This window comes from Apteryx mantelli, chromosome 4, assembly GCF_036417845.1.
Source record: "Apteryx mantelli isolate bAptMan1 chromosome 4, bAptMan1.hap1, whole genome shotgun sequence".
In the NCBI taxonomy this organism is placed as follows: domain Eukaryota; kingdom Metazoa; phylum Chordata; class Aves; order Apterygiformes; family Apterygidae; genus Apteryx; species Apteryx mantelli.
This window is the reverse complement of record NC_089981.1, coordinates 56,669,078-56,688,155: the sequence shown is the minus strand read 5'-3', so window position 1 is coordinate 56,688,155 and position 19,078 is coordinate 56,669,078. Positions and strand designations below refer to the sequence as shown.

General features: G+C 35.3%; 1 protein-coding gene across 2 annotated transcripts in view; it reads right to left on the bottom strand.

Annotated features, from left to right (window-relative positions):
• AQR (aquarius intron-binding spliceosomal factor) overlaps positions 1 to 19,078 on the bottom strand; it is a 64,360-nt gene that overhangs the window by 13,263 nt on the left and 32,019 nt on the right. For both annotated transcript variants that reach the window (XM_067296667.1, XM_067296668.1), the window contains 10 exons: positions 17,609 to 17,850; positions 15,745 to 15,891; positions 13,978 to 14,047; positions 11,369 to 11,479; positions 9,659 to 9,768; positions 7,456 to 7,591; positions 6,312 to 6,521; positions 5,357 to 5,494; positions 4,418 to 4,489; positions 900 to 1,087 (listed from right to left, as the gene is read on the bottom strand). In XM_067296667.1, the coding sequence (XP_067152768.1) occupies positions 900 to 1,087; positions 4,418 to 4,489; positions 5,357 to 5,494; positions 6,312 to 6,521; positions 7,456 to 7,591; positions 9,659 to 9,768; positions 11,369 to 11,479; positions 13,978 to 14,047; positions 15,745 to 15,891; positions 17,609 to 17,850 (1,424 nt within the window). The remainder of the gene's footprint in view (positions 1 to 899; positions 1,088 to 4,417; positions 4,490 to 5,356; positions 5,495 to 6,311; positions 6,522 to 7,455; positions 7,592 to 9,658; positions 9,769 to 11,368; positions 11,480 to 13,977; positions 14,048 to 15,744; positions 15,892 to 17,608; positions 17,851 to 19,078) is intronic.

Genomic DNA, 19,078 nt, shown 5'->3' with positions numbered 1-19,078 from the left:
TCCATATGACAACAAAATAATATTCTGCCAGCCCTTATATTTCTTAAATGAAAAAAACTGAAATTCTCCATTCTACTTTATGTCTAAAAAAATAAAATACTAGGAGTTAAAATCAAACTTAAAGTAGTAAGATTTTATTTCTCTTCTTTGGCTTTATTTTCCCTTGTTAATACGACAGCACAAATATGCACTTTACACAATAAAGAGCTTTATGTAACAAATCTGATATCTAAATTACCACACTGAAATTATGAATATAAGGATAAAAAAATCTTTTATTATGGAAAAACAGTATTTATTTTAATATACAAAAAGACATTATATCCTTGCGTGGACAATCTGAATGCCTCCAGTCAAGCAGAGCTGAAGCTCTGCTGAAACACTATAAGAAAGGCATCTTTCCCCTTTACCTAAAGGTCTCTTTAATTATATGAGAGTGGTGTTCATAACTATATCTTGGTGTGCATTTTACTGACCTTAAGAGGAATATCAAATCTTGGTTTAGCCTTGAATATATTAAATATATTGGTTTAAAAAGGGAACCTTCTGAAAAAAAACTCAGCTGTAAACAACCCCCCCCCAAAACAAAAAACCGCAGCACCACCGAACTTAGAAAGACTATTAAAAATTCTTTAAATATCATCTTCCTTGAAGTAGTTATGCAGTAGCAGAGTACTGCCATACAAGAAAAAGTAATTAAATCTGATAGCATTTCAGCAAAATAAAACTAATCTGCCTCCCAGTCTCAGCTGGAAAAAAAATGGAAGAAAACAACTAAATTACAGTTTTGTAAACTCCTATCCTAACAATCCAAAAGTTTCCAATGTTATATGTGTGCCTTTCCAATTTTTAACCTGGTAACTTCTTACAAGGCAGACATGCTATTTTCTCCATCTTACCTTGCTCTTGCTCTTCCTTGTGCATCCAAATCAACAGTTGGCACTCCCACACGAACAAACCGTGTAAAAAGGGACTGCTCCATGTTGGAGTATTTTTGAAAAGCCATGTTCTTAATGACTGGTGGCAACTGATGATGGTCACCAATCATAATCCACCGCTTCAAGCGGCTAAATCCATCCTGTGGGTTCTAGAATTAAAAAAATTACACAATTATAACTGTTAAAATATAATCAAGGCACTCAATTACAACATATAAATAGTCATATTGACTGTCTTACTCTAAGCTCCAAATTTCAAAATACGTTCTTAAGCTACACTGATTTGCAATCATTTTAAAGATGACTACTGTTTTTTTTTCCCCCAATCTCTCTACTGCCAGAAAAAGGGATTGATGTTTTAAATGAATTCTTGTTTCTTATAAAGAAAAGGATAAATTTATCTACTAAAATCAGTAGAGAAACATCAGGATCAATATTCTATTATATTGTTTTGATGACCATAAGTAAATTATTACTCAGGGAGCAAAAGGAAGAACCACAATTATAGACTAATTACACAAAGGAAAGCACTGATTTCTACCTACTACTGTTTCCCTAGAATACTCTCTTAAACTTTTATCTTTTGGTTTCTGAGACAGTGAATATGAAGCGCCTGAAATACCTGAAACAATTTTAGTCCTCATGTGCCTGAGCCACAAACTAAGCCTGCCTTTCAAGTGTCTTTGTGGTTCATACGTTGCACCTATTCACCTCTGGAATTGTCACATGGTCTCTTCCATGACCAAATGTGCCCCTAAATTAATGCTCACTCACCCTGGCTCCTGCACTGAATGCCACTTCAGTATGTGTGGTATACCTGCTTCCAGTTCCCCGCCATCTTTTGTGTACCTATGTTATGTACTGACACAGTACATGATATGTACATAGTATACACGTATATGCTAAGCATATACCTTCTACTTGCTCTCAGCACATGAAGGAATGTTTTAACAAAGGGTCAGAAGAGGAACAAATGGATGGCTGGCATTATCCAGGAATCAGAATCCAAAAGAATTCTGCCTGCCAGTTTTATAATTCAAACCCTTGTTCCTCACACATTCCTCTGATTTTTCCCTTTCCTCAGACAGGCAGTATTCAAGATAGAACGTGAAGTTCCTTTTATTGCCAAATGAAGATGAAGAGTTCTGAAGTCCTCCCTGATGAGGGAGCAAGGAAGGAAAGGTGAACTCTAGACTGCCTATCAAGCCTGAAGATGTCTTAATAATAAAGATAAAAAATAAAATAAAATAAAATAAAAACCACAGGGGATGGAAATGGCTTTCAATGACAGGGAAAAAAGATTTAATTTCTTTTTCTCCAGAAAGGTTGCTGATTTGGAGAAGTACAATTTTCCTTTATATTCATTCTTCTCCTATCAGCAGTTTTAAGCTCAGACAGCAAAGCGTCCAACAGATTTGGTTTTAAAGCTTTCTTAATCAAGTAGTACTACTCTGTAAACCTAGTTCCTTAGATTTTATTAATGAGACCAGATTTTCAAGGACTGTTTGTATGGTTCTTGTAAGACTGGTCATGCAATGTCCACCAGAACATAATTCTATCATGAGAAGGCCTGCCTTAATTATCCAAAATGCTTCACCTTCTTCATTACTCATATACGCTCCTTATTTCCCCTTACTAATCTGATGCATGAAGCTCCAAACAAGCAGATGAAAAGCATTATAAGATGCTTATTTTACTAAATTGATGGCCAAGCACCTCATTACCAATGAAAACCCAGGTAAGAGCCCTACAGGATTTATTCATTACACAGTGCAACAGTGTTGTAACACTAAATTTAAAGACCGCCAAAAAGCAAAACCAACAGCCTAGAGTAAAGTACGCTTGTGCCTTCATGGACAGTGACAGTTAAATACCTAATCTTTTACAGACCAGCTTGTATAAGATGCCACTTAAACTACACCTTATGCCCCCATACCTTTCAGACAGTTAAGAACATCTAACTAAGCAGCAGGAAGAAATCTCCTTCTATTTTAGGATCCACTAATTTGAATTCTGTTCTAGAGACTAGAATCAGGATTCATTAAGCCTAGGACAGAATATAACTGAATCCATTTCATGTTACTATTAAAACTGCTGGTCAGTTGCACCGACTGCCTGCACATCACCTTCTGTTATTACAGCTAAAAGGTTTGCAAACAGATCCGGAGCAGCCCCACATTTCATTCACAGGGGTGAAACAGTTTAGTTCAGGCTAATCTGAAATTACAAATGTTACTTTACCTTTTCAGAGAACAATACTGTTAAATGTAAATGGGTGGTGTGCACTACTGAGATAGCTGAAAGGGATTAAAAGTGTCATCTGAGCCACAGATGCATGTGAAGCATGTTTTAATTATTTATGAAATCCTCTAGCTCTTAAAAAGGGGAAAGTGATACATCTCTAGCACAGGTTGCTAAAAACAACCTCAGATTTGGGGCAATCTTTCACTAGAGGCACAATAAATTTCAAGATAGGTTGAGTGAACATGTTGACTTCAGAACAATCAGAGTAAATGTTTTTAGAGAAAGATACTGAAACCTTAACCATAGCAGTGCTGGGATTCTACTACAACAATCCCTTGGGTAAGGAACTATTATCTCCCTCCACAAACACAGAGCTATTTCGATTTGGCTTCTTAAAGACTGCGCTATAGATATCTTTCCTGCCTTACCAGTTTCCTTCTTTCCTTCCCTGCCTTACCAGTGCCTTTCCAGCTGCAATATTTCCATTTGACCATATCTCATCCACATTCCCTTTTTATCTGCCAGTTATTGGTTTGTCAGGCACAATACATGGTGCAGCTGATTCCTGACTAAGCATTTCCAAATTAGCTAGCCAAAAGGTGCATAATCATTGGCCAAAAGCAGATGAAGGAGAACTGGTAATCATTTCTTCTCTTTCTATAACCTGGAAGAGCAATTAGTATGTCTCCTCTCTACTTGGCTCCAGTTTTCATGAGAGTTGTAAGTACTTGGTATTTCTCTAGCTCAGTTAATTTTGACTTAAATTGACCAACAACACAGGCAGATAGGATGATGCAGTGCAACTATACAACCCTTATATTCTTGGGAAACAAAGTTAAAACAATTATTTCATAATAATTAGCAAGCTTAACAATGTTTTAAATTAGCAACAATTTAACAATTCCTATTAAATGAGGAGTGAAGGTAACAAAGCCAAAACCTATTGTACACAATTATCTTGAACTTTTTTATTTTCAAAATGAAGAGCTTGATGATACCACTATTTAGTTAATTAAAGGTAACAGATTTAGAACATATTAGCTGATTCCATAATATTATAAACACAGGATAAACAACTAATGAACAACAATGGGAAAGTTCTTACTGTCCATTCATGTAAATAGGAAATACCAGTTTTATATTACTTTCTGCAGAAGACCCTCCCCTCTTATTGCTGAAGAACACATACTTTCAATTATCACTTTTTGCAGAATGTTTTATAATTCAGTTCTAACCTGCAACAGGAGAGGTATAAAGGTTTCTATCTCCAGAATCTGAGCAGACTCTTCCATTAAGATGTTGTCATACTGAGAAAGAAAGAATAAAGAAATGTCTGTCAACCAAGTAATAGAAGGTAATGCTGTTAAATCAGCCTGTCAAAAGGAAGCATCAATTACTCATTCGCATACTCACAGATTTTCAATGGGTGGGACAGTCATAGCAGGATTTTACTTTACAGGCAGAACAACAGTATACTAAAAATCAATGCCAGAGGGTGAAATCCTACTACATCAATGGCAAATCTATCTGTACTAATCAGGGCTTATCTGCAGAAGCAGTCCATGACTGAACTGCATTATAGGCTTCTCATATGCCTTTCCTCAAGAGAAAAGCTTCCTGCAGTGGGGCAAACTAAGTTGGTGGACTTGCACTGGAGCACTTCTGTGATCCAAAACAGTGCACTTTAGGAGGCAAATAATACTGAAAGAAAGTTGGTAAGCCGGGAGGTTTTGTTTTGTGTTTGTCAGATATAAGTCTGCAGTAAATACGTAACTATAGATAACATTGCAGTGTGAAAAGAGCACTGCATCATAGGTCTGTTTCTCAAAGCATTTATTTTTTAGATAAGCAATGTTATGAAGGCTGTGTTTCTCCCAATTTTGCCTCTATTTTATTACTCAATAATATCACTGCAGTTCATCATCTAATATGGCAAAACTATTTTTTTAAACAGGTGCAGTAAGAAGCATTTCTATATATAGAGTATCTTGAAAGTGATCTCAACTTTTACATATGCAAATAGAAATTAAATTATTCTTCAATAAAATTACAATTAGAAACATACTGGTCAAAAGCAAAATTCAAAATAATCTAGTTGTCTACATTTACGACAGATAAAAAGTTTATATAAGAAAAAAAAAAAGTCAGTTTTGTATCACTAGCATCATTACTACCTTGAAACCTAATTCAACCAAGTCATGTCGTTTCAGAGCAGCATGAGTACAAGTCATAGCAATAATTTTTGCTTCTTTCACCAAGAGGTATTTGGATCTGTCCAGGCCACTGCGGAGAAGTTCAAATGCTCTGAATTCCTATGGGAGAGAAAAGAAAATCTTGAAAGTTAGAGTTATTGCTTATAACAATTATTCATTCAGAAACCATCTGGGGTCACCTTCTTAAGATAATCAGGCAAGAAAGTTATGAGGGTATCTGTTACTAACAAACTCGTCAGAGTAATTTTCTTTAAGCTAAACCTGGAGACAGCAATGTTTCAGAAAACATTCTTTTAAAAGTACACTCATGAATTCTGCAACCTGTGTATCTACCCAAATTCAGAGACAATTATCCAGTTGTTTCTGAGGACTAGCTCCCCCCTGCCCCAACAATCTTGCTTTACCACATCTTCTCGTTTTCAACTTGTTTACCGCATCATAACATGACATCAAATTTTACTATAAGATCAATACAGTTAATATGACCAAATGATACCCAGATCACCTTTACGCTAATTTTTAAGAGCTCCTTCAAGCAATTCTGGAGAAGATGTATGATAATCTGCTTATGTTACTGTTATGTTATCTGATTAAAGGCAATTCACTGTAAACACAAAGACCTGGTGAGGCTAAGAGGAACAGTGATAGGTGTAAGAACCCTAATAACCTAACCAAGTGAAAATGGAGCACACTGAATGGCTCCTTCCTAAGATCACAGTAGAACGATTATAGACTACTGTCCCTGGTGTAAAACAGGACAAAATCACTCAACAGGGGAACTCTCACTTGAATGCCTTGCAAGCTAAAGGGGATGGATGCCTAAAGGTGTATATTACTAATTATAGGATGTAGGGGAATGAGAATTCTGAGATGGAATTAGGTGGATTCAGTTACTTCTAACAGCCACATGCTTTACCTCAAGCTGAGTGAATATTTTCTTAACATGTCTGAAACACCCTTCAGCAATTTCCATATCTTCTTCATAGGATTTGCCTTTGAAAACTGGCTGAGGAGCATTTGCAAAATACTGGTGAAAAGGAAAGAAACTGGAGACATCTGTAACATCAGGCAGTTTTCCACCTTTAACTTTCACTTTACTGATATATTCCTCCCAACGAGACATTACCTACGGTAAAGAAAAACGTCATATTGATTTTTTTTTAATATAATAAAGAAAATCATTGAATAGATGTTATTTTGCACACATTGGCATACTTTAATTCAGAATAGCTTCATGAAACTATTTAACGTAAATTAAATAAGAATTATGAAATACTTAGAAGGTTAAAGTGTAATAAAATATGCATTTTTATCACTAAAGCAAGGCATGTTTAAATTAGCATTTGATCTTGCATTGGAAAGACACTTTTGAAACATATCTCCTCATTGTTTCCACTTATAATATATTGGTTTGAATTCCAAACTGGATTCCTTTGGGAAGAAACTAAACCAGCAGATGCACTCTAGTAAAGCGCCTAATACTCTCCAACACCTAATGACCATTTAATGCATAGAACCACACCTGAGCTAGTCCAAAGTAACCTCTGTAAAAACATATATAGCATGGGCATCTGGTCCTCAGTACCATTCTAAGTCTACTCCTTTTGAGACACACTACTTGCTAATGTAGAAAAAGCAACTGAAAAGTACATGAAGGGTAATGAGGGATATACAGAAATTCAGTTTTGTATCCGATTTCATGCTGGCATCTAGCACCATAAAAGCTTTCTAGCACGAATATAAGTAGCTGCTCTAAAGTCTGTCAAAAATACAAAGCAGCCCACAGCTTCTCCTGTTTGAAGGGAAAACTCCCCGTTAGAAACTTTGCCAACAGGCATAAAAAGCAGAAATGCCTGCCGTTTAGCAGGAATGCTAAAACAATAGCAATGCAAGTAAGTAATGTTATAATTATAGCTTTAGTTGTTATTGTATTTTGAACCACCAAAGAAAATGGTGGGGTTTTTTAAGACTTAATTCTGAAAAATTCACTCCAATTTTAACAATGTGTTTCATAACATACTGAGGTCATTCAGTCTCTGTAAGAGTATTTCAGCCCTTACTTGGTATAAGAAGAAGTGGCCAGCTGTTTCACAAGTGTAAGAAACATCTCCTGGGACTCCAAGACTCTCTTGCAATCGCCCAACTTCTCGTAGAAGCTCAAGTCTTCGAGCAAGGACATAATTAACTCTTCCATACCTACAGAATGGATAAAACGTAACACTTTGTTAAATTCAAAGCAGTTTTTCTAAATATCACAATGGAAGATCACACACACACAAGACACAACAACTACGCAGTTTCAAAAAATGAAAATTTGCTACCTGCTGACTACTTCTATCTAGATAAGGCCTAATAATTAAAAAAAAAAAAAAAAGTGCAAGAACAATTACTCTAGAAAAAGTTTCTTTGATTGTGTCACTTTACCAAGAGCTTCATAATTATTATTATAACATTCTCATAACATACTTGTAAAGCAGAAAAATATTATTTCTAATATATAGGTTGGAAACTATGGCATACTATGGCTCATACAAGCATATACAAATTACACAAGTCCATGGACCATCATAAATGGAACGTATACCCCAAGTTTCAGTACCATAAGGCTAACTATCTTTCGCAATATATAAAATGCCTTGCAATAATGCTTAGCCTGCCTTATTAGACAGGTCTGCATCCACACACAGGAGGCCCCTGAAGTACATAAGCACAGCTGCCCACTGAAAACCCTTTTTTTCCCCCTTTATAGATCAATTTCCCTCATCTGTGCACTCTCTCACATAGAAGCAGTACAAAAAAAAAAAAGAAACAACAAACAATGGAACACATTTTTTCAAAAAGAAAAAAAATAAAGGAATGGTATAGATGGTTGAAAGTAAAGAGGTAAGAGAGAAGCAGGACACTTTCTTTTACAAATACATATGTAAATAAAAGCTTAAATGAATAAAGGTTAAATTTCAAGTTCATATTAAACTTACTGTTTACCGAATATGCTTTCTGCACAGCAAAAAAGGACAATTCCTGGGAATCATAATGTTCTATTGTCTTATTTACAAAAGTTAGAATAGTTAAAGCTGGAGATTTTAATTCAGTAAGACATAACTGATTATGATATTGTTTTAAAACCGGAAAAAACAAGTCCTTCTGCAGGAGTTACGACAATTAAGACTCCTGGTAACAGGTTTTTTTCTTCAGCAAAATTAATCCATCATAATTACAACTGACTGCAACCAGTTTATTTTCATGCTTCCAAGTTTCTTCTTATTCCTCACAATTCAAATCATATGCCCTGTTTTACGTATTCATTCAGGGCTAAAAAATTTTCTTTAGCTGTGATTCCTTTTACATTTCTTAAATGACAGTACCAGCTTAATCAGCTCCTCTCCACCTTATGTCCCTATACTACCCTCTTCTGCTTTGCCAGCAAAGGGAGCAAAAATGGAACAAGAGGCTTGCAAGTAATAAGAATGTATTGCTGCCCTTTCTAAAGCAGCCTGACACACAAAAGCATGAATTTAGAAGCAACCTAAAAAGAAGCAAAAATAGAGGCAAACAGGAAATAAACTTCTCCTCTTAGAAAAGTGCAGCCCACCTCTAAATATATTCCTCATCACACATCTCTCCCTCCCTAATTGCCAGAATCTGCAGGACTTTGCAGTAATGTCCTGTAGGTCTGGAGTTACTTTGAAAAAGAATGACTATAATGGAGAGAGTCTCAAAAAAAAAAAAAAAAAAAAAAAAAAAATCGTTTAATGATTAGCGTTAGTGTTCAAGAAATATAGTAAGTCTTAGATACTACTAAATAAGTATCTGCCATGACATTATTTCATTAAGATTTTGACTATTAAATTTCTGGAGTAATTTGATTAAATCAAATTCAGCTCTATAAATCTAAAATCTAAACTCTATAAATCTTAAATCTATAATCTACAAATCAACTCTATAAAATGCATAATTGCCCAACATATAGTGAACTATTTTTTTCAAATGGTTGAATTCGTAAACAAGCAACTGCCTGATTTTGCCTTTGGATTCTCAAGAGAGCAGATAGCTTATATACTGAATAAAAACTAAAATTATCTAACCTTACATTGAAAACAAGGGCAGTCAGCATTACCTGGACTCAATTATATGAGAAAGGTAAAACTTGTCAAGGACACCTCCTTGTTCATTTACATGGGAGGCAGAAGGGATTCAGCACACACATTTCAGCTACAATGTTTGCACAAACCAGTTTATCATTAGCACCTCCTTCTTGCTCACCTGCTGAAATCTTTCTCTGTCTCTAATTCCTCCTCTCCATGACCCAGACGCAGGAGGTGGCGCTCATCAATGTCTAGAGCCATGATTTTCTCAAACAGCTGGTTCAGAGCCTAAAGATTGACAAGAACAGGACAGAGTAGTTTTTAGAAGTTCAGAGGCTCTTGTAGGGAAAACTGAAGATTTATTAGTGCCAACTAGGACAGATGCCTATTTTGGTAACAACTGAAGCCAAAGCAAACATGGAGGCAATGCTGAAACTAGACCTTTTAATCTTGATAAAAGGGAAATCAGCCTCCTGAAACAGTTGTCCTTACATACTTTATACCACGATTAAAAATTGTGTCAATCATCTAATTTATTTTAAAAAAATCATGGTTTATACAGTTATTAATCTATAAAACTGTCTCAAGGCATACACTTTGCAAACATGCATTTTGTTAAATGGCTTTGAACCTATTTTGTTCGTTTGACTTTTGTTGTACATCGGAAGAGTGCTATCTGGTATTGACAGGTGCCATGTCTCCATTTCAAATAGATAAATGAATTTTGCCCACCCCAAATTGTCAAGGTGTGCTATGTCTTGCGACTTAAACACTTCAGTTCTCTAACAGTTTAATATTAACTCCCAATTCAGATATATTTGAAAGAGTAAGAAGTAAGCATTGGATCAGCAAGTTATGGAATTTTAAGAAAAAACATGAGTAAGCTTCACTTGTACTTCTAGTCAACTGGAAGTCATGCAAATACATTGAAGTACAGTGTCAAAAGTATAGGGAATGAACACTGCTGAGAGACGGGTTATTTTGCCAAGTACAGTTTCAAGTTAATGCACTCGTATAGCTTTTGTCTGGTAAAAATAGTCTCCTACCTGCCTCAAAAATTAATTTTTTATTTTTTCACTTTTCTGCCTAACAGACATGCTCTCAACCCTTTCTTTCAACTCTACTACCTCTTACTCACCCTTCACCCACTGTAGCCTGGTGTATATTATTCCAGGTTGTAGCTCATTACCCAAAGGAATGGAGCAAGCTCCATCAACCATTCTTTGGTAGACGGTGTGAGTGCCTGATCTCACTCTGAAGGACAAAGATGAAATGTTTTCCAAGTGATATGTTGAGTTAAAATAGCTGATAAAGGATAGGCTACTTAGGACTGGGAAACAGATACGACTAGTTTACTAGAAAAAGATGTGTTTACAAACAAATGCTTCTAAAGCAGATGCAGCTTTAGAATAAGAATCTTTAAGGCATTTTTCTATTTTAAAGGTGTTTGAGAATTAGCAGCTGGTCTTCACCTCTTGTGAAAGGGAAGTACCCAGCTGAAGATGACATGCTACCTTTTATGTCTTCACTTGGAAGCATAAAGCACTGAGCAACCAGAGACCTAGACAGATAGCTAGCAAAAATCCAGTCTGGCATGCGTGCGGTCAATGTGTAACTGTGAGAACCGTGCTGACACATACTCAAAATATTTTCTAATTTCCACCCCCAAGCAGCTAAATATAACAAAAACATCTGATAAATATCTCAGAACTACAAACCTGAAATTCGAAAATGAAATCTCACATTATAAAGTTGGCACATGAACTGCACACAAACCAGCTCAAGTTTTCATTGTTAGAAACAACTGCAATCATGAAACTACTAATCTCAGTATCTGTTGTTCTTGATTTTAACTACAGGAAAATTTTATATATGGCTCTTACTTTACCTGATTAGAGTGGGTAACTATAAGGGTTCGCTGTTCTGGGAAATTATGATAAAGATTGGATATTATCTGGACTGCTACATCAGTTTTTCCAGTACCAGGTGGACCCACTACCTAAATAAATAAAAAAATAAAATAAAACAAACAAAAAATCATCATCATCATTCCCCTCCCCCTCCCCCCATAATTTATGAGACTATTGCACAGGACAGAAATATAGCTTGTTGGGAAAAACAGCAATCTGACAAGACACAGACATTGGGCACCAATGACAAAAATCTAATGTTTCACCTACGAATACTAGCTAGCTTCTGTGACCTTCAAAAACACATGCAATATACAGTGAAAGACTTAGCCTGTGCAGAGTCCTAGATAAGAGGAATACTGTCAGTCAGCATATGAAGTGCTCTTCTCTGTTTTGCAATCCAAAGCCAGAAACCATGAAAAAAAGACTTCCTCAGGAAAAAAAGAAAAAGTCTGTTCAACTTCAGAGCAAGATGGGAAATAGTGAAAAAAGCATAAAAAAAAGTTGTTGAAAAAGAATAAGGGAGGCAGATATAAAATGACAGACTCCAGTCTCTTCACTTACTCAAAAAATCTAGAACTGGCCATACAGAATACCTACTGTTGATGTTGTTATAGGTTCAGTTACACCAACAATATTAAATTTTACACCTAACACATTTTAAAAGTATTATAACCCATCTCAAAGTCATTTGTACAGTATTAAGCACAGAATAGCATATTTCATATCTACATACAAAATTACAAATTGCTGGGAAATCATGCTTGCCTTATTTAGACAATATCACTGATCAACTAGATTCAAAATCAAGTAAGATGGTACTTACTTCTTTCTCATAAATATATTTGTTTCCAGTGACAAAAAATATATATATATAGGCCTACATTATATAACTGCTCTCCCAACCAGTTCTCCTTCTTTTCCCCCACAGAAAAACAACAGGTAATTTAGTCAAAAATCAGACACACATTCTCAAAAAGAAAAAAAAGACTGTCATCTTTTTTTCCCTTTTTGACCTACCAGACTCCCATTCTCTGACCTCTTTTAAAAAAAATCAAAGAATGTGTTTTTAGTAGAAAAAGATCAAACTATATACTGACCATTTATGTAAACTGACAGAATATCACAGGAAGATACTCTCTCCTTTAAAGCCCTCCAAAATGAGGCAAAAGGTAGTTTATAATGCATTATGCTTGCATTAGAAAGTTATTATTACTACTTCAACAAAGATTAAATGATATTAATGAACAGTACATAATGCTATTCTAAAAAACAAGATGAAAACAAAAACTACCTTACCTAGAAACCCCCCCCTAGTATTTTATGTGTTAATTATAAATTACAAAATGATAAAGAAGATTTTAATTTCCCAGTCACCTTTTCTGTTGACAAGAATACTGATACAAAACGATACTCCTATATACTGATGTGGGTATTCTTAGGCAAACACTGCAATTATTTAAAACCCAGCAGTTCAAATCATTGGCCTCATTCCTCCAACATTGTTAAATATGTAATTTTAAAGCCTCTATCACTGTGTCATTCTTATGGCATCAAAAAAGCGCTTTAATTTCTAAACAGACCTTAAAGCTGATAGGCTGCCAAAATTCAGAAAGTTCTGCTATGCTCTACTGAAAAACATTCCATCCTCAAAAAGATAGTTAAGAAGTCAGGTAACCTTTATACATATTTACAATATCACTGATTTCAGCAGATTAGCCAGGCAGCCAGAAAAGACAAACAATGCTACTGAAGTTTTTTCCTCCTTTGCCTTGCATTTTATGTGCTAGCTGCAAGTATTTAGGGAGAGGTAAAAAGACAAAGAGGAAGGGGAGGAGGAAAGGAGTATGGTGCTAATGAATACTAATTCAAAAGCTAAAAATTAGCATTAATGCCCAAGTAGTCCAGAAAGAGAGTAAGAGGATCATAACAAATACAGAAAAGTCATTCAAATACTCCACTGAGGAGTCACTAGCAGGTAGAGAGTACTTCATTGGAAGCACCTGTGGTCAGATCTGATTAAGAATGGTAAGCTTTACAGCCCTTTGCAGAACTTTACCAAATACAACTTACTTTCAAAACAAATCTATAGTTTTGATTTAGTTTAAAGCTTCTTAGTTATTGGAGTCAGCAGGATTATAAAGAGCTGTAGATTAAACTTCATAAGACAGCAGAAAAAATAGCTCCCTGGAGACCATTCAATGACTTTCATTTCCTTTAATGGAGTTAGACCAAACTTAAAATGATGCAACTAATTTAAAACAGCCAAAATGACAGACACAACAATAGCTCTGCAGTCTAAAACTAGCAGTCCAACCACCTGAAGAAGTAAATTCAGTTGTCGTGGAAAGCTGCTAGCCATTGAGACATAGGCTACAATTATGCAGAGATCAGATATCTTTTTGAGGTATGATTTTGTGAAGAAGGGGGGACATTGAACCTCCCGGTGTTGGTTTTTCATGTTTCTAACAATTAATAGTGTATGTGCCCTCAGAGAGGCTACAAAAAGGACATGCTTCATTGAATGTACCTCACACCAGTATCAAATAAGAACTTATAGCATAGAATCCTTAAAAAATATTCTTACCATAGTTAGCCCAGGTTGCATTCCTGCACGTATAGCTTCAATCTGAGTATGGGTAAATTGAATAGTATTGCTATAACACAGCAAAACAAAAATCAGAAAATTCACAGATTTTGCCAACGGTTTTGGTTAAAGCCACTGTTTTAACAAGTTTGATTTAAATGAAAAAGCTATGTGTTTCTCCAGAATTACATGCTTACAAACTTTTATATATATTGGACCATCATTACAACTAATAATGTAACATTTTTATAAACATGACAATCTTGCAATTTCTAAGCAAGACAGTAGATCAGTGCTCACTTGACAACAAAATCATCCCATCTAAAAAGGATGTCTTCAGTTGGTTAGTATTTGCTGAGAATGCAGCAAATGAGAGTGTAAAATTATTTAGTTATGATTCTCCTTTTCAATGTTGGAGTAATATAGTGACATGTTGAAACATCAAGTTAAATGACATCACTAGGTTACAGAAAATGGAATGACAAATCTATCAATTCCTAAACAAGTCATTCTAACAAGCAATCAAAACTTAAACAAGGCACTCTGACAAAGAACAGCATCTCCAGACCTGCCATTCTTCAAGCAATGGGAGTTCTACCAAGGCCATCTCTATTACACATAGAGTACATACCTCAGGCACCTCTCTCAAGTTAAAAGTTAAAATACTTGAATTATATCGAGGAAGTTTTGCAAATAAATATACAGATTGATTCTTAAATAATTTATGAAAGCAAATTATTTCTAATGCTATCATTTGCAATCAGTAAAGGAATTTATAAAAAGTCTTGGTAGAAATACCTACCTGTTATCAATAATATTAAAATAGTATTTCTAAGCGAGATCAGCACTTACTTGCACTGATAAATTCTTGGGCCAATCTACTAGCCAGGGAAAGTAAAATAATTTTCCAAAGAACTGCTAGAGCCTTTTATCAAGGCTTTCTTAACAGAAAATAGGCCAAACACCCCCACACTTTTATTACTCCATTTGAACCTCTCATCCGCAAAGATGCATCTCTAAACATTTCTTCATTTCTCTAAGGACCAGCGCTTAATAGGTGCATTCCTCCTTCCCTAACACAGTCACACTCTTGTAGATATCACAACTAGGAGTTGATGTTGGACCTCTAACTGCAGGTCTTCAGCTTTAAAACATCTACAAGTCATTTGCTGCACGGAGAATGGGATATGTATGCACAGTCACAGGCAAAGCAACTTAGTGCTCTGATGCTATACAGTATTTTACATTTCCAACTGCTTTTAAAATAAATTATTGAAAACAAATTGAAGCTTTTAAAGTGCTTATTTTCAGTGGTATATAAAAGATTCTGCAGACTTCCAGTACTATGAAAAAATAAGTATTTTACATACTTCTAAAAATAAAATTATCCAATCACCACAGTTCTTTAAATTAGACTTTCAATTGATTATAAAAAAAATTATTTAAAAAAGATCAATGTCCCTCAAAAGAGGGACAATTACAGAAAAAATTAACTTTTTAATACTAATATTCAAAGTCCTAACAATACTGAAAGCCAGTATTTCCCATCATGTTTTTCAAAGGGATTTGTTTTAAATAGAGAGGATAATAAAATACTTTGTTCTAAATATAAAACAAAATAGTCTTACATAAGAAACTTTTTTTTTTTTGGTAACGATACTAAAATCGCATTTAATTTACAATCTACAATACTGTTTTAGCTATTTTTGAAAATGAATGGCTATTTATCTGTTAGCATTTGTAACTACATTCCCATGCAATTCTTACCGTTTTGGTTGATTATATGGATACGGTCCTCTGTTCGGAATGACATGAGGTTCTACAATCAATGTTTTAGCTTCTTCGGGTTTTTCTTCATTCCCATCCTCTTCCTTTCTTTTCTTTCCTTTACCTCCCTTTATTGGGAAAGTTATCCTGTAACACACATTTTATGTCTACACTTCAGTATATATTCACTACGACACCAGATTACCTTTAGAAGTTTATACATTAAGTTTCTTTACACCATTATGATAAACCTTCACACAATCAGGAAACAACAGGGGATGCATACAACAAAGGATCAATGAGGACAAGGAAAAGGGATGAAAATAAACTGATGATGCTGATTTTAAGAAATAGTGTATTTAACAAAGTTCAGAAGAAGTGTTCTTTAAACAGCTGGAAAACACATGTGCAATGAGCTGAGACAGCTAGAAAAGCACAGAGGGCAAAGAGTTCATAAATGAAAATAGCAGACACAGAAGTCAAGATAAAGTTAAAATAGAAAGCAACTGGTCATCAGCAACTTGATTTTTTTCTAGAGCCGATTCACACTTTACAAAATATGTCAATGTCTTAAATCTCTTCTACGCCTGAAGGCTTGCATCCTCCAATTTCATTTCATTTTTTGTAGTCCTCTATCACATGTTAGCAAGATCCTCTAATTTAAATCAGAAACATATCATGGTGAAGGGATTCTTCTAACAGCTATCCAATCATCTTGATACAGTAATAGAGACATCTTTAACAGCAATAACCTCTTAATCTCTTTGCAAGAGAAATGCAGCAGTAGGAAGAGCAATAGCAATAATAAGGAAGCAATGTTTTGCAAGTTGTTCATAAAGATGAAAATCTGTATTTCCATCTTAAGAACTGAAAACTCTAACACTAATTTATCAAGGGAAATTGTGGGCATTATCTTGTCTTGATGCTTTTAGACTACTATCATATTACTACGTAGTGTTAGTGCCATCCCCACATATACTCTGCATGTAGTGTTTCAAACAAGCCTGGAAGAGTACCTCCCCCCTTTTCAAGATTCAATTTAGCCATGACAAGAGTTGACTGGGGAATAAAAAAAAATAAAAAATCCATTTTTCCCCCAGTCAGAATTATTCCTTCAAAAAGGAATAAATTTCAATTCTTGTTAACTTTAAAGGGAAAACATGTACACTTTTTTTCAGTCCAGCCACCTATTCTCCAACAGTGCACACTGTGAAATTCAGCTGCCAAAGCACAAGGAAGGCCACAAGGAGGGATAGAACATGTCTAATAAGATTAACCACTAATATTTTGAGATGGACAACAATAACACTGAAAGAAATCACGTCATTTTCATTCAGGAGTCACCAGGGCAGGCATTCTGTTCCAGAAACCATTTCTAAAATAAAAAAAAGCACTACAGGATATCAGAGGTCTTTTTGCTTTAACTGAATGATGTTTCCAAAAGCTCAAATTTTAACTGAAGTTGAAATTGCCATTCTTGGCTTGCTTTAATGTGTCATGTAAGAAAATCAGGTAGTTAAAAATTATTAAGCTGAACTTGAGGAGACTAGATCTCACAACACCAAGATGAAAGCTGCACACTTTGACTGTATCTCATACTGTTGTTTTTCCCACAGATTCAATAGACTGGTCTACAAGCAATGTATTGAGGTACTTCCGTATACTGTAGAGTAGAAGACAGTCCTGAGCCTAACTGTAGTATGTAGTTGCCTCTGTTATATAACAATTTAAATCCTTCTATTAAGTTATGAACATACTTCCTTATAAGAAAGAGCACCTCCCTTCAAACACTGAACTCTATCCCATCTGACAATGCACTTAAGTGAGAATACCAGGCCAGGAGTATTGGAAATTTTTAGATCACCTGAACGGAGGTATCTGCAGAACTGGATTGTCAATAGTCACTTTAATACTATATCCAGGAAAGCTGGCTTTTAAGTGATCAATGGAGAGAAAAGTGTCATTAAAATCCAGAGATGCAATCTCATTTGGCATTTTTGAATAGTGTGCACTACTTGGGTCTCCATAGCCGAGAATGATGTCATGCAGCCAGTCAGGAACCACACAATCTGTGTTCATCAAATTCCTAATAGTCTCCAGAACAGCCTGCAAATTAGAAAAGTGGAAAAAACTTGATTGGAAAGAATGATTTTTTACTGACAAAGTGTGACATACTGAACACTAACCAAATTATTCTAGGATGCTAGCATGTATCAGTCTTTCACTAACAGGTGTTTGGTTAGACTGAATCAGTTGCCATATATTCTGCTGATATCACTGTGTATACAGTGCATACAACAAACCACCAGTGTCAAAGAAACTAATTCCTAAACTATTAGTGAAGAGATAATAAAGAGCATCATAATCATCAGTAACGTTTTCATTCTAGAACATTCAGAGGAAAAAAATTGGCACAGTTCAAAACAACCTGCATACAAAATAAAAAGTGTCTGTTGTGGTCTGAGTTTATAGTCCTAGCTTTACAATGAGTGACAAATTCAAATTTAATCAATAATTATCCATCTTTCTGCACACAGTTCCTCTCCAGGACTTCCATAAGGCCATCATGTTTGAACCGAAAATATTTCAGAAGTTCTGCAAAATTATAGTCCAGGAACACACTGAGCTTCTATGTACAATCTCGGGGTGCAGTTTCCTTGCTTCGCAACTCTTTCTTTCCCCACTCCTGAAAAGTAAATTCACCAGTCCAGCAAGTTAAATCCCAAGGCAACCGATAACTCCACAGAGTCCCCAACTTGTTTCCACATACATGTTCTTCCCAGAAGCTTCAGCTTTGTGGATATTGCTTTAACTATCAGTCTCTGAAACAAGCAAACTGTAAACCTCACACCAGGCTTTATGAAGACTATACACATAAGGCTTTTTAAAACAATTACTTTTTACTTCAAGCAGCACAAAAATCATATTTAGTTAAAGCACAACTGTACACCAAATGAATGCCTCAACCACCCTAAAACTTGGATCCAATGCTTAGTACCAGGCTAATAAATCCAAAACCCGCATCATATAATTTAAGGTTTCTCCCTCAACCCTAGGAATCTCATTCCTGCAGCCAACTCAGAAAGTTTCCCTCCAAAAGCTAGCTCTTAACCCCCAAATTCATTTATTTACTCATCACTTGTCAGTGGTTATGTCAATACTTTATCCTTCTACTCCCTCTCCCACGAAAACTCCACTCCTCCAGATCTTAGACTTGCACAGAGAAGACTGAAAAGTGTTTTAACTAAAACATAACTAGCCTTTATTCTTTCTATTAAAGAGCTACTTTAGTGGCAAGTCATCAACAACCACCTTACTTATATCTTGGTATTAG